This window comes from Marmota monax, unplaced genomic scaffold (genome assembly GCF_021218885.2).
Source record: "Marmota monax isolate L192 unplaced genomic scaffold, Marmota_monax_Labrador192_F-V1.1 WCK01_AAM20220418_F8-fsc00074, whole genome shotgun sequence".
Lineage (NCBI taxonomy): Eukaryota > Metazoa > Chordata > Mammalia > Rodentia > Sciuridae > Marmota > Marmota monax.
This window is the reverse complement of record NW_026694232.1, coordinates 5625151-5647593: the sequence shown is the minus strand read 5'-3', so window position 1 is coordinate 5647593 and position 22443 is coordinate 5625151. Positions and strand designations below refer to the sequence as shown.

Below are 22443 nucleotides of genomic sequence, written 5' to 3'. Positions count from 1 at the left end.
TCTTTCTTTCTTAAGAGACAGCATCTCTATGTCTCCCAGATGATCCTCTTACTTCTGGGTTCAATTGATCTTCCTGCCTCAACCTCCTGGGACTACAGGTGTGTGCCAAAACCCCTGGCCTAAGCAGGGGCTTTTGAATCTGATATGTTCTGTGGTACTGAACCCTACCCATTGTTGCTGTTTAATTAGGGCAATAACTCAGCCTCTTTGGTTCTCTGTGTCATCATCTGCAGAATGAGTACAGTATCCACATCCTTGGGTTATATGGCTAAAGAATATAATGTTCCCAGAGCACTGAGCACCATGCCTGGCACATAGTTGCTCAGGGCACTAAAGTTATTACTACTTGTCTAGGAAAGTGAGGCTGAGGTGTAGTGGTTGGATTCTTTGCTCCTCTTGCTAGCTGAGAACCACCACTCAGAGCGGAGGGGAAAGTTTTTGCACATCGAAGTTACTAAAGAAAAGATGCTTATTCCTTGCAAACAAATATGGGTTCAGATTCTTCACTGGATCTTAAAGGTAGACTTAAAGCCTATTAAATCATCTTCTGCAACTTCTATATTGCACAAAGGAATAAACTGAGTTCCAGAGAGGTAGGAATATCTGGAATCAGAAATGGTGTTCAGGTGTCCAAGGTCAGGTCTCCAAAGCCTATTAACTGCATGTGACCCAGTGTTTCTCAAAGTCTAAATATAGGACCAGGTAATGATCAATTTGAATCGTCAACTTGATTTGATTCAGATAAGCTGATAATTAAGAGGTTTATGGTCATGTTGATGAGGGTGTGTCCAGGAATGATTGGCATGTGGGATCGAAGCACTGTCTAATAGGATGATGGCTTGGATGGAATAAAAATGGAAAGAACAAGGGAGCAGCCCTAGAAAAAAGCTGATTCTTCTTGAATGGGTTCTTGATTGCTGCTGAGACCCTCCGAGGATATCAGACTCTCACTTCTTCACTCTTTCAAAGTGCACTCTGCCAGTGATTCTCTAGAAGCCTTCAGTCTCAGACTAGGGTAGCATCATTGATCCCTCTTCTTTTGAGGCTTCAGCCTCTTGGACTATAGCTACTGGTTCTTCCAGCTCTCCAGCTTGCAGATGGCCATTGTGGACTATCCAGCTTCTGGTTGCATAAGCCAACCTAATAAATCCACTTTTTATATTTATATTTTCTGTTGATTCTGTTCCTCTAGGGAACCCTAATGCAGACCACTTGTATTAAGGACTTTTAACAATTAGGTTTGGGTCCTACATGCAAATTATTTTATCAACACTAGAGATCGGGCCTAGGAGTCTGTATTTAATAGGTCAAACTTGGATTTCAGTACCACTTATGCAGTGAAAAATTACCTTATTTTAGTCAGCTTTTCACTGCTATCACCAAAAGTCCTGACAAGAACAATGTAGAAGAGGAAAAGTTTATTTTGTTTCATGGTTTCAGAGTTTCAGTCTATGGTGGGCTGACTCCATAGCTCTGGGTCCAAGTTGAGGCAGAACATCATGGCAGAAGTATGTGGTAGAGGAAAACAGCTCAGGACATGACAGCCAGTAAGCAGAGAGAGCATGGCTCACCAGGGACAAAACATATACCCTAAAGCCAGGCCACAATGACTTACCTCCTCTAACCCTATCCTATCTGCCTACAGTTACCACCCAGTTAATCCACAACAGTGGATTATCCACTGATATGTTACTACTCTCTTACTACAATCATTTCACCTTTTACTGGTCTTGCATTATCACACATTATCACACTTGCATTATCACAGCTTTTGGGAGACACCACATATTCAAACCAAATATAATTTGGCTTATAATATTATAAAATGTCTGTACCCAGAGCCACTTGTGAAAACTTGGTCACAGTGGATTTCAAACAAGATCATAAATTGAGGACTGTTAATATATCTAACAATTTAGTTTATCATTTTTATTAATTTCTGCTTCAATTGTCCATTGAGTTGTCTGCTTGCCAGGATAGGTCCCGTTCCCTGCTACTCATGAGGTGGTATGAGTCAGCATAGCTCTGTGCTCTAGAAAAGGCTCCCATAATTAATGAATGGATGGATAACCTTGAACTGTGCTAGGCTAATACTAAGTGCTTAATAAATGTTAGCCATTAGTTTTACTCAGAGGGAAAAACATCTACAGAGAGGTGATGCTGGTATCTCAGATGTGGGCCTAGTTCTCAGGGTCAAGTGCCCATTCGATGAACAAAGATGGCTGAAGATAACGATTAGGATAACGGAAAGGGAAGTCCCAGCTAAGATTTCAGGAGTGTGTGGCCTAAACCATACTTCCTTTTTGTTGTTATTTTCCTACAAAGAGAATGTAAAATCAGATATGAACTTTATTTTTTTTGGTACTAGGGATGAACTCAGGGACCCATAACCACTAAGCCACATTCCCAGTCCTTTTATTTTTTATTTTGAGACAGAGTCGTACTAAGTTACCTAGGGCCTTGCTAAGTTGCTTAGGCTGATTTTGAACTTGCAATCTTCCTGTCTTAATCTCTTGAGCCACTGGGATTACAGGCATGCACTCCAGTACCCCGCTTAACTTTACTTTTGACAGTTTAAATTGTTGCTTGCATCAGCAAAAATTCCCCATCCTGATGACTGTACAGTTAGGGTTAATTTGTTCCCTTACACACAAACAACAGAGACCATGAGTTGTTGCATACTTTTTAGGATATAAATGACTTGTGCATCTCTCAATGTGAAAACAGACATAGTTTTCATGAACACGGAGAAGTTCAGCTACAAAAGAATTCTTAGCTATAATAAGTAGCATGCAACTGAGATAATGGAAAAAGAATGAGGAAGTAGTTTCTTCATCATGGTGAAAAGGAGAGAGAGTCCTTTTCTTCCCTTGAGAAAGGCATCTATTAACTGCAAAATAAATGACTGGGACTTTGGAGCCAGGACTCCACCATGACAGCATTGTGCAATAATAGCTGCTTTCATATATAGATTTCACAACAGTTTATGGACACTTGGACTTAGCGTACTCATATGGCTCATGCTGAGTTTTTATTTCCTCCCTTTTAACTGAAGAAAACCAGGGCAGAAAATTTTTAAAGGGTTACTTGAAGTTACAAAGCTTGGATTTGAACCTAGTACTCAAAGTTTCAGGGCTAGAGACCCACATCGTGGGTTGACAGATGACTTATTGTTGTTGTTTTATGGAGCAGGATGTGGTTGCCAGTGAATCAGAAGAAGGAGGAGGCTGGGAGCTCAGGAGAGACTCTTGGGGACCAGGAATCCTGATGGGAGGGCCAGGTGTCTCTCATCACTACACTCTATCTGGCTTAGCCTTGCTGTGTTGCCAAACAGACACATGGGGATTTCAATTCATACCCACTGCTCTGGGTTCTTCTCTCGACATGGGCCAAGAGTCCTGGATGAAGTATGTGTGTGGAGTGGGCTTTGATATGGGTTGAGAGGGGAGTAGGTGTACACTGGTGAACAGAGTGGCCAGACGTTACCAAGTGAAGGAAAACAGTCAAAGGACAAGGGGTGATGTTAACCCTTCTCATTATCTTGACGTATTTTAAAAGGAAGAGGGGAGCTGGGCATGGTGGTGCATTCCTGTAATCACAGCAACTGGGGAGGCTGAGGAAGGAAGATGGCAAATTGGAGGTAAGTCTTAGAAACTTAGCTAGATCCCCAGCAGCTTGGTAAGACCCTGTCTCAAAATTGAAAATAAAAAGGAAAAAGGGCTGAGAGTGTAGCTCAGTGGTAACTTTCCCTGGGTTCAATTCCCAGTAGCAAAAAAAAAAAAAAAGAAAAGAAAAAAAGAAAGAAAGAAAAGACAGAACCATACACAGCTAGATTTGAGGTCAGTTTCAGACAGCCAGTTGTGACAACTACATCCATGAAATAACTAGGCCCACACTCGTCAGGATCCAAAAAGAATCCATCAGGACCCATCTGAACTTGTAAATTAGGAGTAAAAGTGATTTTTTAAAACTTACTTTGTTTTCTCATACCACTTTACAATGAATTTTTAAAGATTGTGCATGACTATTTCTTTCAAAGGAACTAGAGCTTTAAGAAAGGAATGACTTGGAGGTTCCTATAAAGGCAGGTACAAGATCTGGGTACAAAGAAAGGGGTATGGTAGGGTACTCCTGTAGTCCTGGCCACTCAGGAGGCTGAGGCAGGGGATTGCTTCAGCTCTGAAGTTTGGGACCAGCTTTGTCTAGGTCACAGCCCCTCTGAAGGAAAGAAAAAGAAAAAAAAAAGAAAGGTTCTCTTTGGCTGAAAAAATTACCATATTTCTGAGTTTGACTCAGTTACCTAAAAGTAGCAGCAAATCATTCACTTCTTCCCAGGGAGTTGTTTCATGTTTCAGGAAAATTTATAAGCACATCTAAATCTAAACAAGAAAAGCTGTCATATATAAGGGCTTAGGTGGAAGTACCAGGCAGAAGAAAAAACTCTAGTTGCTATCAGTTTTTATTCTAAATTGCTTCAGTTCTTTAAAAACTAATATCTTACAGAGGATCTAGTCCACAACTCTTAACAGAATAATTACACAAATTAGAAATATACAAATAAATATTTTTCATTAAATGATGTTAAAATGTCTTCAAGTAACAGTTTATATAGCTTTATTTACATATGAGATTATGCTCATGTTCTTGTTTGCACCAAAATTTTGGAGAATGTTAAGATAATTTTGCCTTGATTCAAAAATACCTCAAACCAGACACATGCCTGTAATTTCAGTGGCTTGAGAGGCTGAGGGAGAAGGATTACAAGTTCAAGGCCAGCCTCAGCAACTTAGACCCTGATTCAAAATAAAAAATACTAAGGGTTGGGGATACAGTTCAGTGGTAGAGCACCCCTAGGTTCAAAAAACAAAGCCAGACAAAACAAAACAAAAAATCAAACAGAGCAAAAGTTTATTTGACACTCTTATCATCCACATCTCAGGAAACAACGCTGTGTAATGGTAATTAACATTCATAATTTGGGAGTATGAAAAGATCCTCAAATGCTTTTTTTTTTTGTGTGTGTGTGTGTGTGTATGTTCACGCCAGGGATTGAACTCAGGGGCACTCTACCACTAAGCCACATCCCCGGCCCTATTTTCTATTTTATTTAGAGACAGGGCCTCCCTAAATTGTTCAGCATCTCACTGTTACTGAGGCTGGCTTTGAACTTATGATCCTCTGCCTCAGCCTCCCTAGCCTCTGGGATTACAGGCGTGTGCCACTATGCCCAGCCTCAAATGCCTATTAAATCATCAAAGATAAAATGATGTTTCATATAGTGCTTTTTTAGACCTTGAGATAGTTTTAATAGCAAATTATTTTATAGCTTTTTGAGTCTTGAAACTTGGGGAAGTCACCTATGGTATAAAAGCAGATTCTCTTAACTAGAACATGCAATTAACTGGAAAAAACATTCTCTAAGCCTGCATGCTAAGACAGTTTGTGAAAAAAGGAAACGTGGCCAAAGCCAAAGATTTCCTCTTCTTATAAACCTTGAACGGAGTATGTCCCTCACCAATTATATAGGGCCCCTTGGGTCTCAGAACTTTCCACAAGTGTTTTGGTCTCTATGACGATGTACCCAGTTGGCGAAGCGGAAACACCAGTGACAAGGTGGAGGCAGGCACCAGGCACCGGTGGGGAGAAGTCTGTAGAAAACCAAGCATGTTCTTTTTGAGCATCTAGGGGTGACTGCGTCACCTTGCCAGAATCTGCAGAGCTGCGCGGGCCAGGCTGCCCCGAGTTCCCACCTCTCCAGGAAAGTTCTAGCAGGCTGGCAACTCTGGAAGCCCAGGGCTTCTGATGGCTGTTGCTAAGCTGGGGGTTGGGGACTCCCTTTGGGACTCCACTTCCGTTGATGCTTAGGCTTCACCCTTCTTGTGCCCTCAGAGGGCATGACTCAGGTGAAGGGAGTTCATTTTGGCCAGCCCCCTGGCCTCATGCAGCCCTTCAGCATCCCCGTTCAAATTACACTCCAGGGCAGCCGGAGGTGCCAGGGGAGGTAAGTTACCACCAGACTCTCTCAGCCTATAACGGGCATCTTATGGAAGAAATTGTTAAAAGGGGGGCTATAATATTTTTTTTTTGTACTGGGGATTGAACTCAGGAGCCCTCAACCCCTGAGCCACATCCCCAGCCCTATGTTGTATTTTATTTAGACACAGGGTCTCAGCGAGTTGCTTAATGCCTCGTTTTTGCTGAGGCTGGCTTTGAATCTCAATCCTCCTGTCTCAGCCTCCAGAGCTACTGGGATTACAGGTGTGAGCCACTGGCTGTAATAAATTTGGGGGTTGGGTTTGGTGTTTGTGCTTTGAAAACGCCCACCTGCCATGCCTCTCAGGGTACCTCTGAGGCTTCCCCAGCAATGCTGACATCATAGGCTGCATCCTTTCTGGTTGAATTCCTCCCTAGCTTTCAAGTTATTGGAGACCAATAACTCCCCCTCTGGATCCCAGAACTAGAATATGGCCCAGCACATAGTTAGTGCGCAGTCAATATCTCTTGGTTGAATGAAGGAATGAGGAAATGACACCAGTATTTTGGTCCTATTTGTGAGTCCTTCCAGTCACTGTTTGGATTCAGTGCCCAGCTCCACTTAACTAGGTGTATGGCTCTGGGCAAGTGACTTAACTTGTCTCCATCTCTTATCTCTGAAATGGAGATAGGAAGAGAGCCCACATGCCCTAGCACAGTGATCTACTCTCCGAGCATTCTAAACTAGATCATCAGATTTTGTGTACATTTTAGCTATTGTTATTAGCCACCCTCTTCCACTCCTTAAAGGGGAAGTAAGATCAATCATTTTTCTGCACCCCTTTCTCCCCAGGGGAATGATGAGCAGAGGAGCTGAGAGCCCTTAGGGAAGTGGCACTCCCCACTACCCTGGGGTTGGAGTGGTGAGGCAGTCAGCAGTGGTCACCAAAACAGAGAGGAGCAATGCCTGAGGGTTTTCAAACAAGGAGAGTAAAAGCATGCCAGCATTTTCTTGGGAGGGGTACTAGTCACAACCAAGTCCACTATCTGAAAAGTTGGATGACCTTGTTAGAGGTTCAAGTGGAGTTGGAGCTTAAAAAGTGGAAGCACTGAAGATTGCAATGTCATCACATTTATCTACACCACTATCTTCTAGCTACGCTGGTGGATATTTGAGGGAGAAAAAACAGGAGAAGAGGGAGATATAGGGATTTGGGTGAGGTCTGGGGATGAAGGAACGGTCAGAGCATGGAGGAGAAAGCGATTCTTCTCTCCTAGGAATGAACAAATGCTTTTATGAGTAGACAATTAAAGTGAATCACTGCATGGCAAATGATCAAACGCAAACATGCAAGAAAACAAGTTTTTAATGCCCTGTTCACAGCCCAATTAACTAGATATAAAGAGAGTCATATTAACTCCAAAGCAAGGTAGCATCTCATTTTCTTTTCCGAAACTCACAATTGAATGATTGCTCTTTCCTCTTGATGAACTTGATGAACCATGTTGACTTTACTCAACCTCCTTTGCTGTTTCAAAAGAAGTTGTTAAATAATTTTGTCATTAAAGGATGGAAGGGTAACAGTAATTGCTAAAGTCTCCTCTGCAACAAAAACAAATTACAGGGAGATATTAATTTAATGTACCCCATGCTTAGGAGTTACATACGCATGTGAAGTAAGTACTGGGTGAATTATGAAGTTTGATGAGCCACAGCATGTTTCTAAGGAACACTTCTTGCACAAGTTTCAGTGTTGGAGGGAGAGGCTGCTGGCTTCTGTCCTGCTCACACCCAGATGAGCGTGTTCGAGCTTTGTCATTGAGTTTGCCTCAGGCTGAGCCAGAATGCACTGTGCTGTGCTCAGGTCTGGTGGGAAAGTCGGTCCTACCTGCTATGCAGAGGACCAGCAGGGTGGACACTGCCTTGACTATGACTAAACATTTCCAGGAAATACCTTGGTTAGAAATGGAGATGTATTACTAGCACAAAGAAGTAAAACTGCCTTCCCTGATATCACTGACTTGAGAGAGAATTAGATCATTTGTAAGTGCTTTGAGATCCTTGGATGAAAGGTGTTGGTAAACATCACAAAGTTAATTATAGGGCTGTTTGTGGTCTCTGAGAACTGGAAACAATGTAATAATATCCAACAATGAAGACATGGTTAAAGAAATTATGGAATATCCACCTGATAGAATATTGTGTATCCAATAGAATAGCTACAAAGAATAACTAATGACATGGGAAACAAGTGAATAAGATTAAAACCCCTAAACTCTATCTAGTGTGACTGCATTCATTTGAAACAATATAGAAAAAGGTAGGAATAACCTAGCAAATGAGCAGGAATTACCTCTAAAGGATTGTGGGGTTAGTTTTTCCTCTTTCTTAGACTTATATTTTCTGAGTTTCATACAATGAGCATACAAAAGCATGTTGCTCTCATGAATCCTTTGCTAGTTTTTGAGACTTTCTTTACAGCTAAGTTTGTGGTCAGGTCTCATAAATGTTTCCTATGTGCTTGAGAAGACTGCATTCTACAGGGGACAGTAATATCTATTATGTAGGTAAGGCTTGTTAATTACTTTGCTCAGACCTCTTTCCTTATTGACTTCTCTGATTGAGCTATCAATTACTCAATTACAATGAAAGAGTGTATAAAAATATCTCATAATCTGACAGTGGATTTTGTCTATTTCTTCTTATAGTTCTGTCAATGAGGTGATGCTATTAGGTATATACAAATTAGAATTGTTATATCTTCCAGGTGAATCAAAGTTTTTTTAATCAATGTTACTATCGTTACTTCTAACAAAGCCTTTAATCTTAAGGTTCATATCGGCTTGCTTTTTGTTACACTTTGTGTATTGAATCTCAGCTTTTCTGTATCTGTGAATACACAGATGTGTCTTTTGTAAAAATATAAACATTTAAATCTAGTCTGACAATCTTCATCTTTTAACATCTTTTAATCTTCTTAGATTTTGTATAATTTCTGATATACTGATAGAATAACATTATTCTATCAGGTTATTTGTGTTATTTGTCCTGCCTTTTCCATGAGAGATTTTTCTTCCTTTTTGCTTTCTTTTGGATTGATTTCTCCCCTTCTAATAATTTGGAAATTATGTCTCCTATTTCTATTCTTTTAGGGGCTACTCCAGAAATTTAATATGCAGACCAGAACTTATCAAAGTAAATTCAATATCTTTATCTCCACCCACCCAACTTCTAGCCACTTAGAACACTTTAGCATTGTTACCCCCTCCAAATTATATGCTCTTGTCATGTATTTTAAGTGTCCAAAACATTTCCATAGTAATAAAACTAAAGAATATTATTATTTTTTAGAGTCAATGTCTTTACTTACTTATTCCTGTATTTGCTCTTCATTTCTGATGAAATCTCAGTTCTGCCTCCTGGACAGAACTGTTTTTACTTTCAACTCCTTCAGCTTAGAGTAAATACTTGACCTTTTCCTTTAGAGTCTAGGAGGGCAAACTCAGTTTCGTGGGTGTCTGAAATTTTTTATTTCACACTTGGGCTTGAGAAATTCTTTTGCTGGGTATAGAAACTTGTAGTTACTCTGTCTCAGTGTATTGACAACATTCCTGTCCTCTGGCTTGGATTCTTGTTATAGAGAAGTAAGCTCTCAGCTCATCAGTCCTTTGAAATCATACTGTCTTTTTCTCTGGCTTCTGTTAAGTATCGCCGCCCCCCCCCCCATTTTTGTAAGAGTGCAATATATCTGTGACTCTGTCTAGGTGTGAATTTCTTTTTATTTTATGCCACAGGGCTCCTGGAATCTGTGGACTGGGTCTTTTGTTAGTTCTGAAATTTTACTTTCTCTTTAAAATATTGCTTCTAACTTATCTTCTTCTGGAATTCTGAACAGCTATAATGTAAGGCATTTTTCAACCTGTCTTCTATGTCTCCTAACCTTCCTTCCATATTTTCCACTTAAAAATCCCTGTGAATTACACTTCTGCTGTTTTTCAGATCCATTTTCTGTTTACTAATGATCTTTTCAGATGTATCTAATTAACTATTAAATATATCCACAAAGTTTTTACTTTCAACTCCTTTAGTTTTCATTACTAGAATTTGGTTTCATTTAATATTAGCTTATTCATATTTTAGAGTCTATTACTCTTTAATATTTAATATTACTCTTTAAATGTTAGATACAGATTTAACTTAATTTTTAAAAAACCATATTTATTTATTTATTTCAGTACTAGAAATGGAACCCAAGGGTTCTTTTTTTCTTTGTTAGAGATTTATAGTCATACAGAGTATTTGGGTTCATCCTGACAGGTTCATATATGTATGGAATTTGATTTCAGTTTTTGATCCCCCACTTTTGTACTCCCCCATTCTCGTTTCTCTATTAGACTGCCTTTTGCTCATCTATTAATTTATATTTGATCTGTTCTTTCTGCCTATGCATAAAGGTAAAGTTCCCGTTGTGTATTTATATATGCACATAACATGATTTTTTTTTAATTCTTTCTGCATTGCCCCTCCCTTACCCATCCCTCCACTCTGTCTCTTGATCTCCTTCTTCTAATTACTGATCTTACCTTTATCTTTATGTAATCCTATCCTTCCCTCCCCCTTTCCTTTATTTACCACAGAGCCACATCCCAGTCCTTTTTATTTTGTATTGTGAGACAGGATCTTTCTAAGTTGCCCAGGCTGGCTTTGAGCTCATGATCCTCCTGCCTCAGCCCCAAAAGTAGCTGCTATTACAGGTTTACAGCCACTATCTTTAGCATATGTGTTCATTTTTAATGACTACTTTATGATACCCCTTCCCCACAACATGATATAACTTCTTTACAAGGGATTTATGAGGTTGCCAATTTTTCAGAAAGCCTTAGAACAAAGTAGACAGAAATATTGAAAATAGGAAAGCAGTTGTAGTGTCCTAGCAGTTCTGATTTCTACCTTAGATCAGAATCTAACAGGTTATGCCAGTTCCCTGCAACACACCACTATAATTGGGCATATTTAGTGAATGTATTAGAAATGCCAGGAGGCCTCATTATAGGCCTCTTCATCCATGGATTCCAAGGGTATCTTGCAATAAATCTCCACATACCTTATGACACAGAGCAATTGATGTCCACCGTCAGAGCAAAGGGAACATGCAGGGTGTTTGGTACTGGAAACTACAGAAAATACCCAAACTTTACCTTAGGGCTAAAACTCTTTCCCTAAGATATTGGATTTGCTGATAAATCAAAAATATTCTGTCTCAAATTTTATGAAGGTTTTTTTTTCTGTGTCCATTCTCTCAGAGTAGAAGGATAGAGGATAAATGAAGTATCAAAGGAGGTTATAAAGTTCTTTATCCTCCAAAGTGGCAATCTTTAGAAGCAACTGCTCCCCCGTGGGGGCTCCCAAGGCACCTTGGATTGCCTGACATTCCTCTTGCTCTGTTTAGAGGCTGAACATGCTGCAGGGGTGAAGGAGAGGAAAGGGCAAGGACATGGAATAAAATATGAAATATAATTTTTTTGGGAAAAAAAACCTTGATAAGGTTTTTGTTTGGCTTCAAAATTTAGTAAGGTTTTCAGGCAGCTTTATGGAGCCTAAGTTTTTACAATTATAAGCATTTATTTGGTTTATCAATTCATAAAGCCTCTTAAAATAGAACCATCCCTAGGACTCAAATGGCTACTGAGCAGGGGATGGCAAATTAGTGACACTATCATGTGAAATTCTGGGACTGTAGCAAACTGGAGAATACAGTCTGCCCACAGGGCAGCCACTGGTTGGCCCGGCCTCAACTGTTTGAATGTAGGAATGTAGCTTGTGATGTTTTTCAAAAGTCAGAAATCAGCATTTTCATGGGCAATCTCATGATTTTAAAGTGTTAGCAACTAATCCCACATTAAAATAAATAAGTAAATAAATAAATAAATAAATAAAAGAATCCAGAGAGAAGGCCAAATAAAATATATCCATAGGCTGGATGCTGTCCATGGGCCACCAGTTTGTGACCTTTGTGTTGGACTTTACCGTTCACTAGACACCCCACTGTGAAGTAATTTATCACATCCTTTGTTGCAGCAGGCTCTCAGGCAGAGCAGAGAGAAGAAACTCAGGGACACTTATGCAGAGCAGCGAGCAGATGGAGAGGAGAAGTGGACAGGAGAAGACAGCAGGGACAACTTCATAAATCATAGTCGGCTGAGCCATGGGTCTGGGAGTGCAGTTGGTGGGGTGCTGCCTTGCCCACATGCGAATATGAAAGAATAAGACAAACCCTGCTGTTTCAGGATGCTCTTAATTCCAAAAGTGAAGCTTCTCAGTCATTCTTACCAGACAGAATCCATAAGAGAATGTAAAAAATATTTTCAGAAAGGATGTGCAATATCCCTGAAAGATAAATTAGTTTATAACACTTATTCATATAAAACAAAATTAGAAAAAATACTTTTAGGTAATTCTTTACTAGTCATTGATTACATAGATTCCCTAAAGCCGTTTACCAGACCACGTTACTCAGACCTGTTTGTTACTATATCTTTAAAAATATATCCTAGAACACCATCAAAGCTTATTTAGATGGACTTCCCACTAAGCTCTGAAAGGGGAATCTTGTTGTGTTGCATTGAACCTGTTCATAGCCTTCAGGGGTTGCAAATGGGATTATCCTCCTACTCCCTATGTTGGTAAATGCCACTTGTTTCTGAGCTTGTCTCAATCTCCCCCATCATTTCCTCCAAAGGACAGCCTTTCCTACCTCGGTGAAGAAGAGATATAAAGACTATAAGGACGGAGACCCACCAGAGGTGCACAGGAAGCTGCCCTCCAGTGCTGGAGAGGACAGAGCCATGTTGCTAGGGTATGCAATGATGGGCTTCTCCATCCTAATGTTCTTCTTGCTTGGAATAACCATCCTAAAGCCTTTCATGCTCAGGTAAGAATCGGAGTCAGAGATCCTGAGTTTACAATTCAGATCCTACCCAGGCACAGTGGTAAAGCTGGGAAGGCTGGCGTAGGTTTCTCCAGTTTCTGCTCTTCTGAAGGTGCAATTACTTTTCCTTCTCTTTCTGCGGGAAAACTGCTGGGTTTGGGGAATAAAGTGGTAAGAATGTGGAAGATATCCTTCCCCTACTCAATCTCTCATTTCCATACACCTCCAAACATAATCTACAACTTAGATATTTATTTAAGTCACAAATTCTCCATTTAAAAATGTCATTTCTCAGGGAAATGGGAAATATTAATCCTTCCCTGTGGAAACAATGAAAGTTTTTTGAATTTGACAATCTCTATCCAACTCCATAATAGTTGCTCAATAAATATTAGTTTCCTTTCTTTAAACTTGCTTCCCATTAAATGCATGTAAAAGCAAAGGATGCTTTTACTTTGGACATTGAAAGGGCAATGAAGGCCCAGGGAGAATGGGAAAAGAAGGCCTAGGAGTCCAATGAGGGAGAGGGAGTGAGTGGCCTACTTGTGTGTTTTTTTTTCCAGATTCATCTCCTCCCATTCCTGAGTGACCAGTGATAGGGGAAAAGGCAGAGGGCACCATCCACTAAACATATGGTGCTGCTATTATAAGTATTCCAAGGAATTTTCTCTCTGACATTAGGACCAGAAGAACTGGTTCTGTTCCTAATCAACCAGCTCACTTTTATTCAGTAGAAGCCAGGAATCATACATCTAGCTGGCTGCTAGGAAGCTCAGAGCTCAGTTCTTATAACTAGAAGGGATCGCTGATGGTTTTCGGTTTGATGCTTGTACCTCAATTCTGACTTTATTGTTTTCTCTCCTCCTTTTCCTGTTACTCCATTTTTTCTCATCTATTTTAAAAATTAACTGAATTACATATATCTACATATTTGAATGAATCTGTGTAAGTGTGCGTGTGTGTGTGTGTGTGTGTGTGAGAGAGAGAGAGAGAGAGAGAGAGAGAGAGAGAGAGAGAGAATGAATATGCACACACAGGCAGACCAGATTAGTTTTAAAAATGTGATCTATTTGGGAGATGGGTTGAGGATACCTCCTGTAATCTGGCACCAAACTGTTGCTCATATTTAAGGTTTACTTTTCTAAGTATTTCTGGAAATTGTTTGGTTAAAGTAATAAAGTGAATGCTTAAGGGCAATGAGTTCATATCTCTCATCTTGTGCCATCTCGAAGAGTTCTGCTCCAGAAAATATGGTAGTTAGGAAGACTTTGGTAGTTCTTACCCATCCTCATGATCTTGATCCCTCATTTTCCCACCAGTGATGATAGATTTTTGTCACAGCTGCAGACAAATACACCCACAATGCTATTGAAAGAATGTGTTTACTTTTTAGTCCTAAATATGTCCTTGGTTCAAGCTGGGTGCAGTGGTGCATGCCTGTAATCCCAGCAACTTGGGAGGCTGAGGCAGGAGGATTGTGAGTTCAAAGCCAGATTCAGCAAAAGCAAGGTGCTTAGCAACTCAGTGAGACCCTGTCTCTAAAAAAAATACAAAATAGGGCTGGGGATGTGGCTCAGTGGTCAAGTACCTCTGAGTTCAATCCCTAGTCCCGTGGCCCCTGCCCAAAAATATGTTCTTGGTTCCAGTTGAGAGGTTCTAACCTGGCTCTTGTGTGTAGGACAGAATGTCGTACTCTTTATAGCAGAGCTTTTTGAACTTTTCAAGGGGAGATTCAAATCATATTGTTTGTATTTGCTCCAGCTGTAGAGAACTTAGGTTCTAAGAGATAAGAAAGCATCCCAAGATGCCTAGGTTAAGTAGATAGGTTAATTTAGTGAAGCAGCAGGCCAGAGCTAAACCTATAAAAGAACTTTATTTGCTATTTTTGATTTTCACTTGCCCAACAAATTTTCTAGGTCTACCTCCATTTTTTTTTTTTTTTTTTTTTTACGGTTTGCAGTATTTTGAGTGTATTAGTTTTCTGTTGTCGCTGTAACAAGTTACCATAAGCTTGGTTAACTTAACACAAATTGATCATCTCACATCTCTGTAGGTCAGAAGTCAGACTCAGGTGTCACAGGGCTAACACCAAGGCTTTGGCTGGGATGCATTCCCTTCTAGATGTTCCAGAAGAGAACATTTTCTGGAACACTTTCAGGAGGCTGCTGAAGTCCTGGCTCCTGGGCTTCATTGTCCTCCCTCTTAGAAACCAGCAAAAGCAGGCTAAGTGCCCTGAACACCTTTATGTCACAGCACCCCGACACTGCTCTCACTGCCCCACTTCTAGGGGTTTTTATTCTGGAGGGGCAGGGACTTTATTTACCTACCACTTCCATAGCCCCTGGAGGTCAGCCAGGTTAAACTGCATAGTGTGTCTCCAGTTTATTATATTAATAAAGAAAAATGATTATTTATGGTCAATGGTATTAAGAAGTGTGATATGAATCTAACTAAACAATGCATTTCAAGCATTCTGACTTTAAGGCTTGCTAATCTAACTTCTTGTTTCAGGCAAGAGGAAATAAACAGAGACCCACCTAGATGTGTGAGGCTGCATGACGAGCTGGTCCCACACAATTCCAGCATTTCCTCTTGGTCTCATTTACTCTCTCTTGTTCTCTAATTATTTTATCTGTATAGATCTTTTCTCAATACTACTACAAAATCTTCAGGGCAGGGACTTTATCTACCTACCACTTCCATAGCACCTAAGACATTTTGTGTATGTAGTACATGTGCAAATTCTCAAAGACTATTTTTCAAGTACAATCCTCATGGAGCATTTAGGATGGGAGAGGCATTATGCCTTACACTTTAAGAGACATAAAGATGAACAAGATGTAGTTCCTGACTTTAAAAGAACTTCAGAGAACAAAAATGTGGTAGGTATTATAATACATATTCCTTGTATGCTTGCATTTGGCTGTTTGTTTGGAAGCAGAGTGGGTATATGGAAATGTCTTGTTAGCAGAACTTTCTGCAGGTTATGTTGACTAAGCCTTATAGCTGACTCTTCCAAAGGCAGTTATGAGGACAACTAGTGGGTGTACAGTGTGAATCTTGGTGACACAGCACTTAGGGTAACACTACTTAGTCTATTTCTCCAAATACTTGTATCTTAAATACTGTTAAATACACAGACTCCTGGGCCTCAGACCTATTAAGACAGAATCTCTGGGAGTGTAGCCCTGGAGTACACAAATTCTACCATACACATTCAGGTAATTCTGAGCTTTGAAAACCATTGATCTAAGGGGATCTTAGGGTTGGCATAGTGAGAAATGTCAGTAGGATCAGAATTGAGATGGAACTGGGCCATCTGCTGCTGTTTATCCCATCTCTACGTCCTCTACACTCTCCTCCTTGATCATTACGTGGCTTCTGTAATGATCCTGCATCATAACCTTTAAATAGACAAGTGCCTTGGGCTACTACATTAGAAATATGAAACTAAAATTCCTAGTAGATGAGTATTTATTTTTTCATATTGAAGCACTCAGCGCAAAGAGTCGAACTGCACTACCATCCACACGCACATCATGGAGGACTGGTTGGACTGTGCTTTCAGCTGTGGCATGGACTGCCAAGGCCAGGGGAAGTACCCATGTCTTCAGGTGTTTGTGAACCTTACCCATTCAGGTCAGAAAGCTCTGCTGCATTATAATGAAGAGGCTGTTCAGATCAATTCCAAGGTAATGTAAAGTTCATGTAATAGATTTCTTAGAACAACCACCCTTTCATGACAGACTGTCCTAGCAGGGTGCAGAACCTAGAGCCATCTGTAGAGAAAAATCTGTTTCCTTCAAGCAAACATTTCCAAAGTGGTCAAATCAGGATAAATGAAGCTTACAGAATTCTTGGAGGACAAATAGGGTATACAGAAAGGAGAGGCATTATTCCAGTTTTGGTATCTGAAATTCGTAGGCTGAGCAGTTTTCAGTAGGCAGTCTTACATGGGGAGCTCACACTCTCATCAACAAATGTTAAAATGTACTCAAGGTTGACCTTAAGTCAGTCAAACAAGATTTCTTATTAAATTTAATGGATTGTTATACTTTTAATAACTTATACAACCACTTAAAAAGACTTAAAATTTATATATACACTTAATTATAAAAGTTGCATTAGATTGACATTTACATTTTGATGTCTTAAAGCACTAATTTCAATCTGATGAGTTGTTTTCTATTTTGGATGCAATAATTTTTAAGGTCTCAAACATTTTTAGTCCCTAACACAGTCCCCTAAGTTCCTAATGGATATGGTAATGAACTTTAAACTTTTTTTCTTAGCACTGGGAAATGGCCATTTCACTGTAATCTCCTGTCAACCTTTCCCTATGAACTATGTAATATTTAACCACTTTCTAAGACTGAAATTTTTCACTACAAGCTTAAGCCTGAAGTTACTTTAGAATTGAAGCTGTTGCTTGGTATTAATGACAGTGTCCTTGTCTTTTTTCTCCTCCATATTCCTAGTGTTTTTATACACCTAAGTGCCATCGAGATAGGAACCATTTGCTCAACAGTGCCATGGACATAAAGGAATTCTTCGATCACAAAAATGGAACCCCGTTTTCATGTTTCTACTATCCAGATGGACAATCTGAAGATGTCATTCTTATAAAAAAGTACAACCACATGGTTGTCTTCCATTGTTTATTCTGGCCCTCACTGACTTTGCTAGGTGGTGCCCTGATTGTTGGCATGGTGAGACTGACACAGTGCCTGTCCCTACAGTGTGGAAAATACAGCACTTCAGTCAGAGATCAGGCAAGTGGCAGAGTACACTCTATAGGACAGCAGCAAATCCAATTGTGGAGTTTGGGGAGGAGCAAAGGAAGGAGCAGAGAGATGTTAAGACAGTGGCCAAAGTAAAGCGCTGGCCTCACACAGTGAAATTTCTGCAGTTGAAGACCTAAGTATGGTTGCCTGCCAATTAGTCTAACCACCCAAAGTTACACATTGCATTTTTATGTGGGAAACATTTTTTTAAAAGCTTCATTGTGTAATTTATTCATTCTGTAAATATGTACAGACTCACCTCCTTTCTACTCCAAACCTCCTTCCACATAAGAGCCAAGGAAGCATACAGGGCAAAATGAGTTCAAGGTAGCTATTCTTAGTATCTAAGTTTAGCCCTTGCTAGAATTTGTCAGTATGGAAACAAATGACCAAGGTATCTACTGAGCACTTGACTGTCAGCCTAACTCTATGCAGTATAGTTCACGCAATAATTTTTCTACCAAAAAAAAAAATCCTTAGTGGTGTGTGGTGATGCACACCTGCAGTCCCAGTGACTAAGGAGGCCCAGGCAGGAGTATCACAAGTTCAAGGCTAGCCTCAGCAACTTTGCGAGACCCTGTCTTAAAATAAGAAATAAAAAGCCTGGGGATATGGCTCAGTGGTTAAGTGTCTCTGGGTTCAATTCCCAGTACCAAAAAAAAAAAAAAAAAAAAAAAAAAAAAAACATGGCAAAGAATAGTTCATTCTTTATAGAAAGACAAAAATGAGGGGCTGGTGTTGGGCTCAGTGGTAGAGCACTTGCCTAGCATACGTGAGGCACTGGGTTTGATTCTCAGCACCACATACAAATAAATTAAATAAAGGTCCATCAACAACAACAAAAAATTAGCTGGGTGTGGTAGTGCATGCTTGTGATCCTTGAAGGTGAGGCAGGATGATCATGAGTTCAAAGCCAGCTTCAGCAACTTAGCAAGGCCCTAAGCAACTCAGCGAGACCTTGTCTCTAAATAAAATATAAAAAGGGATGGGGATGTAGCTTAATAGGTAAACCTTTTCAGGCTTAATCCCTGGTTTAAAAAAAAATGTATCATGGTTAATAAACTGTGGACCTACCATTTTTTAGTTTTTTTCACCATTCATGATAAAAGAGGAAAGCTTTCCAGAGAGCTAAGTTTAATTATATTTAACCTTGCCATGTACCACAACATTTTTTTCTAGTTTATTATGCTTTTCATTAGCTCACTTTACTCTGTGCACATTCTGACAGGAGTAGGAGAAATGACTAGAAATGTAAAGTGAAGAGAAGCTGTATTGGATTTCAACGTCTACTTCAGATAATCCACACTGCAGGAAAGCGATGCAGGGCTAGTTAGCAGTTGTCTGTACTTTAATGGTGTCACAAGATTCTTCCCACAAGTGCTTTCCAGATTGAGTTGAAAAGAATTTGCTTGTGGGTTGGAGTTGTAGCTCAGCAGTAGAGCACTTGCCTGGCACGTGTGAGGCACGGTGTTCGATTCTCAGCACCACATAAAAATAAACAAAAGCTTTGTGTCCATCTACAATTAAAAAAAAAAAGAATTTGATTTTCCAGTGTGCCTCAAAATATCTTTAAAATTTTATCAAAAAGTCTTAAATAATAGACAACAGAATAAGACTTTTAGTATTATTAGTGGTGCTGGGGGTTGAACTTAGAGCCCCATGTGTGCTAGGCAGGCGCTTTACCACTGAGCTCCATCCCAGCCCACAAGTCAGATTTTTGAAGCAACTTTTATGTGTAGATGTAATCAAACTCTAAACTCCTGATTCTGAATCAGTTTAATGCCTTTTACCAATTAATTTCAAGCCACAAACTAGTAAATAAACTGAATTTAACAGAGCAATGTTGACTTGACCAGTAACAAATGATCTTGGATGTTTCACCTTCTTTTTTGTATGGAATGGTAGAGAGAACATGTCTCAGAGTAGGATTCATTTCAGTTTGTAGGCTACCAAACAACTTTTTAGATGCATATTCTGGGGCAAATCTGAAAAGCTGTCTCAACCTCTGAGTTCTCATGTACACAACAGGGATAATGTCTTCATGTTTTTAAGGCATAAACAAGGTAGAGTCAATGAAACACAAAGCTTAGTTTCTGACATCGAGTAGTGGTGCTCAAAAATGTTTGTAGCTAAAAACAAACAAACAAGCAACAACAAAAAAAAACCCTTGAGTTCCTATAGTCAGCCTTGGTACTTTTCATTGGACAATGGATATAGAGGGTAGGGAAGAGTGCTGCCAGAGAGAATTCCTCTGCCCCCACCCCATTCTCTTGGCTAAATGTGACACACATTTAAGGTTCAGAACTTGTGGTTTAAAGTTATGACAAAATCATTCTGTATACCAAAGACTTCCCTGAAATAAAGTATATGTATGCATGTCTATTTTAAATCATTCTGTAAAAGAAAATTCTGTAGTTTTCTTAAATGAAGGTTGCATCTCTATTTCTTAATAAATTTGGCTTTCGCCTCAACAATGTGCAATTCTTGTGATTTTTTTCTAAAAAAAATTCAAAACTACCAATTTGAAACCCAAAGCATATGCTTCAATTATTGTTTTTCATTCAGATGTGGTTACTTGGTTCATCCCAGGAAAGACAGACATTATATTTGGAGAGCAAAGTCACTTAAAAGTTAAAACCGTTTGGCAAATCAATAGAATTTAAACAATGATATGCTTAAATGCTTATAAATACTAAATATTAATGCCCATGTGCATTACTGGTCAAAGAAAAGCCCAGACTTACCCTTTGCAATGTTTAATGATAACGGAAAGCAAAACTAGCTTGTTTCTAACTTCACTTTTAAGTTCTGGTCTTCAACTGTTGAAGAAAAAAGTCCATCTACCTATATATATATACATACATACATTCATACCTGTGTGTACATACATATATGTCTGCTTAAAGAAGAAGTATAAAATTATTTATGGTTAAAGGAAGTTAATATCTAAACATACATTTCTCTAATATTTATCACTTTACCAGGTTAGAAAAATTGGTTTTTAAGGCATAATAGTTTCAGGTTTTCAATCAAATTCAGCTAAATTTTGATTATTAGCAACACTGGTTTGCTTTTCAAAAGAAATGGCAAGATAGAATTATCACAGCTCTTTGTTTACATAATACACTAAAGATTGTTTGGACACAAATCAAGGTAATTTTTTTTTTTTTAATAAACAGCGTGATGTTACAGACTGCAAAGTTAAAGAAAAGCAGACATTGACAGTTTCTGATGAGCACAAACAATAAGTGCAGTCACAGGCCAAACTTCCTGCTATGAACAGCAAGACTGGGAAGAGGTCTTAAATTTAGTGATACTATATTATCCTATATTCTTGATATAATAACACATGCATCTTGCTGTGTCAAATACTTTTTGGGCCATTGTTAAAGGGACACTAAAAACATCTGTCTCCGAACTAATGCAATATACCACAGGACTTCAATTCATTAAATGAACAAAATATAGAGAAACAGACTTGCTATAATTAATGGGGCTAAAAAGGTGGTTTGAGCTCCTTGTTGAGGAATCTAAGATAAACATTTGATGTGTCAGTAGTCTTCTGGTAGTATTACATTTCCCAAGACACTAAGGTGTTATGTTTCAAAAGGACATATTCTTTAACATTTTATTTAACCAAATTTATGTCCAAAGACTGAAACCATTAACTGCAATTTAAAGCTTGGGTTCCATAGCCAAAAAGATTTTTAGAGTCAGAAAAAGGCCAAGTTCTCAATCTACTCTAAGGGCATAAATTAAAATCTGATGAAGGACTTTTTCTTATGAAATTAACAGATTGTGACCACATTTGGAAATCTGTACTAGAATTAAGAAGTTTAGTTTTATTAAAGAGATTTTAATATGAAACACTCAAGGTTTTCTCCCTCCTTAATAACCTAAAAGGATCAATAAAATAACAATAACCAAAAATATACCTGGTTCTGCCACAAAATTATTGTAGTGACAGATAAAATGAGGTTGCAGATAAAATTCACTGACTTTACTTGTCTTATCAAATGTATATTAATACTTTTTTTCTGTACTTACCAACATGAAGAATGGAGTCTACTGTTGGTAGTAAAATCCAGTTAAGTCTAACTATGTTATACATACAATGGACTAATTTTACTCCCAACTTCCCCACTAAAGCCTCTTACATGCAGTCATGTAAAAATCAAGTCAGAAAATATCCCTATGGCTCACACCTTCTGCTTTCTGCTAACTATCATGGCTGGAAGAGGAACATATGTAAAACCAAGAAGAAGGAGTGGCACTGCACTAGTAAGGAAGAAGTGCAAAACAAGTGCAGGACTTGAATGAGATAAATACGGTTATTTAATATATCATCTTGGGAGACTCCTAATAAACTTTAAACTCTTCCGAAATTCAGAACCATGTATTTGTTTACATCTTTTATGAAAGATCCCTCTTGACTAGGTCTAGCAGTGTTTGCAAACAGAAATGTGTACAAAAAAACATATACCAAATTCATGAATAAAGAAGAAAAGAGAACAAAATAAACATAAAATGCCAAATCAAGAACCTAGGACCATGAACCTCCTCACACTATAGCCTTCTCTACATGGCTAAACAATGATTAAATTTTAGCTAACATCTTTCCTTAATGTTTCCTGCACCAAAGGTATGCCAATTCTGACTTTATAAGTTCTGACTTCATAAACACAGTGCTTTGCAAAACTTCTGTAACATAGGAGCCTGAAGTATTGATTTGTGACTCATCTAATTTTTTTTTGCCA

At 39.0% G+C, this 22443-nt stretch overlaps 1 protein-coding gene across 2 annotated transcripts; it reads left to right on the top strand.

Annotated features, from left to right (window-relative positions):
* Nucleotides 1-5939: 5939 nt before the first annotated feature.
* On the top strand, nucleotides 5940-20934 carry Kcnmb3 (potassium calcium-activated channel subfamily M regulatory beta subunit 3). 2 transcript variants are annotated; one of them, XM_046466860.2, is made up of 4 exons: nucleotides 5940-6001; nucleotides 12714-12905; nucleotides 16396-16594; nucleotides 20866-20934. In XM_046466860.2, the coding sequence occupies exons 1-4, from the start codon at nucleotides 5940-5942 to the stop codon at nucleotides 20932-20934; spliced, it is 522 nt and encodes a 173-aa protein (XP_046322816.1). The 2 variants fall into 2 exon arrangements, with proteins under 2 accessions (XP_046322816.1, XP_046322815.1); XM_046466859.2 differs by lacking the exon at nucleotides 20866-20934 and adding an exon at nucleotides 17381-18043.
* The last annotated feature ends 1509 nt before the right edge of the window (nucleotides 20935-22443 follow it).

Excerpts from the sequence above, each read along its gene's own strand:
- Kcnmb3 (XM_046466859.2), top strand. The coding sequence starts at position 5,940 with ATGCAGCCCTTCAGCATCCCCGTTCAAATTACACTCCAGGGCAGCCGG. Across the intron at positions 6,002-12,713 it reads AGCCGGAGGTGCCAGGGGAG|GACAGCCTTTCCTACCTCGG; the intron begins GTAAGTTACCAC and ends TTTCCTCCAAAG. Across the intron at positions 12,906-16,395 it reads CTAAAGCCTTTCATGCTCAG|CACTCAGCGCAAAGAGTCGA; the intron begins GTAAGAATCGGA and ends TTCATATTGAAG.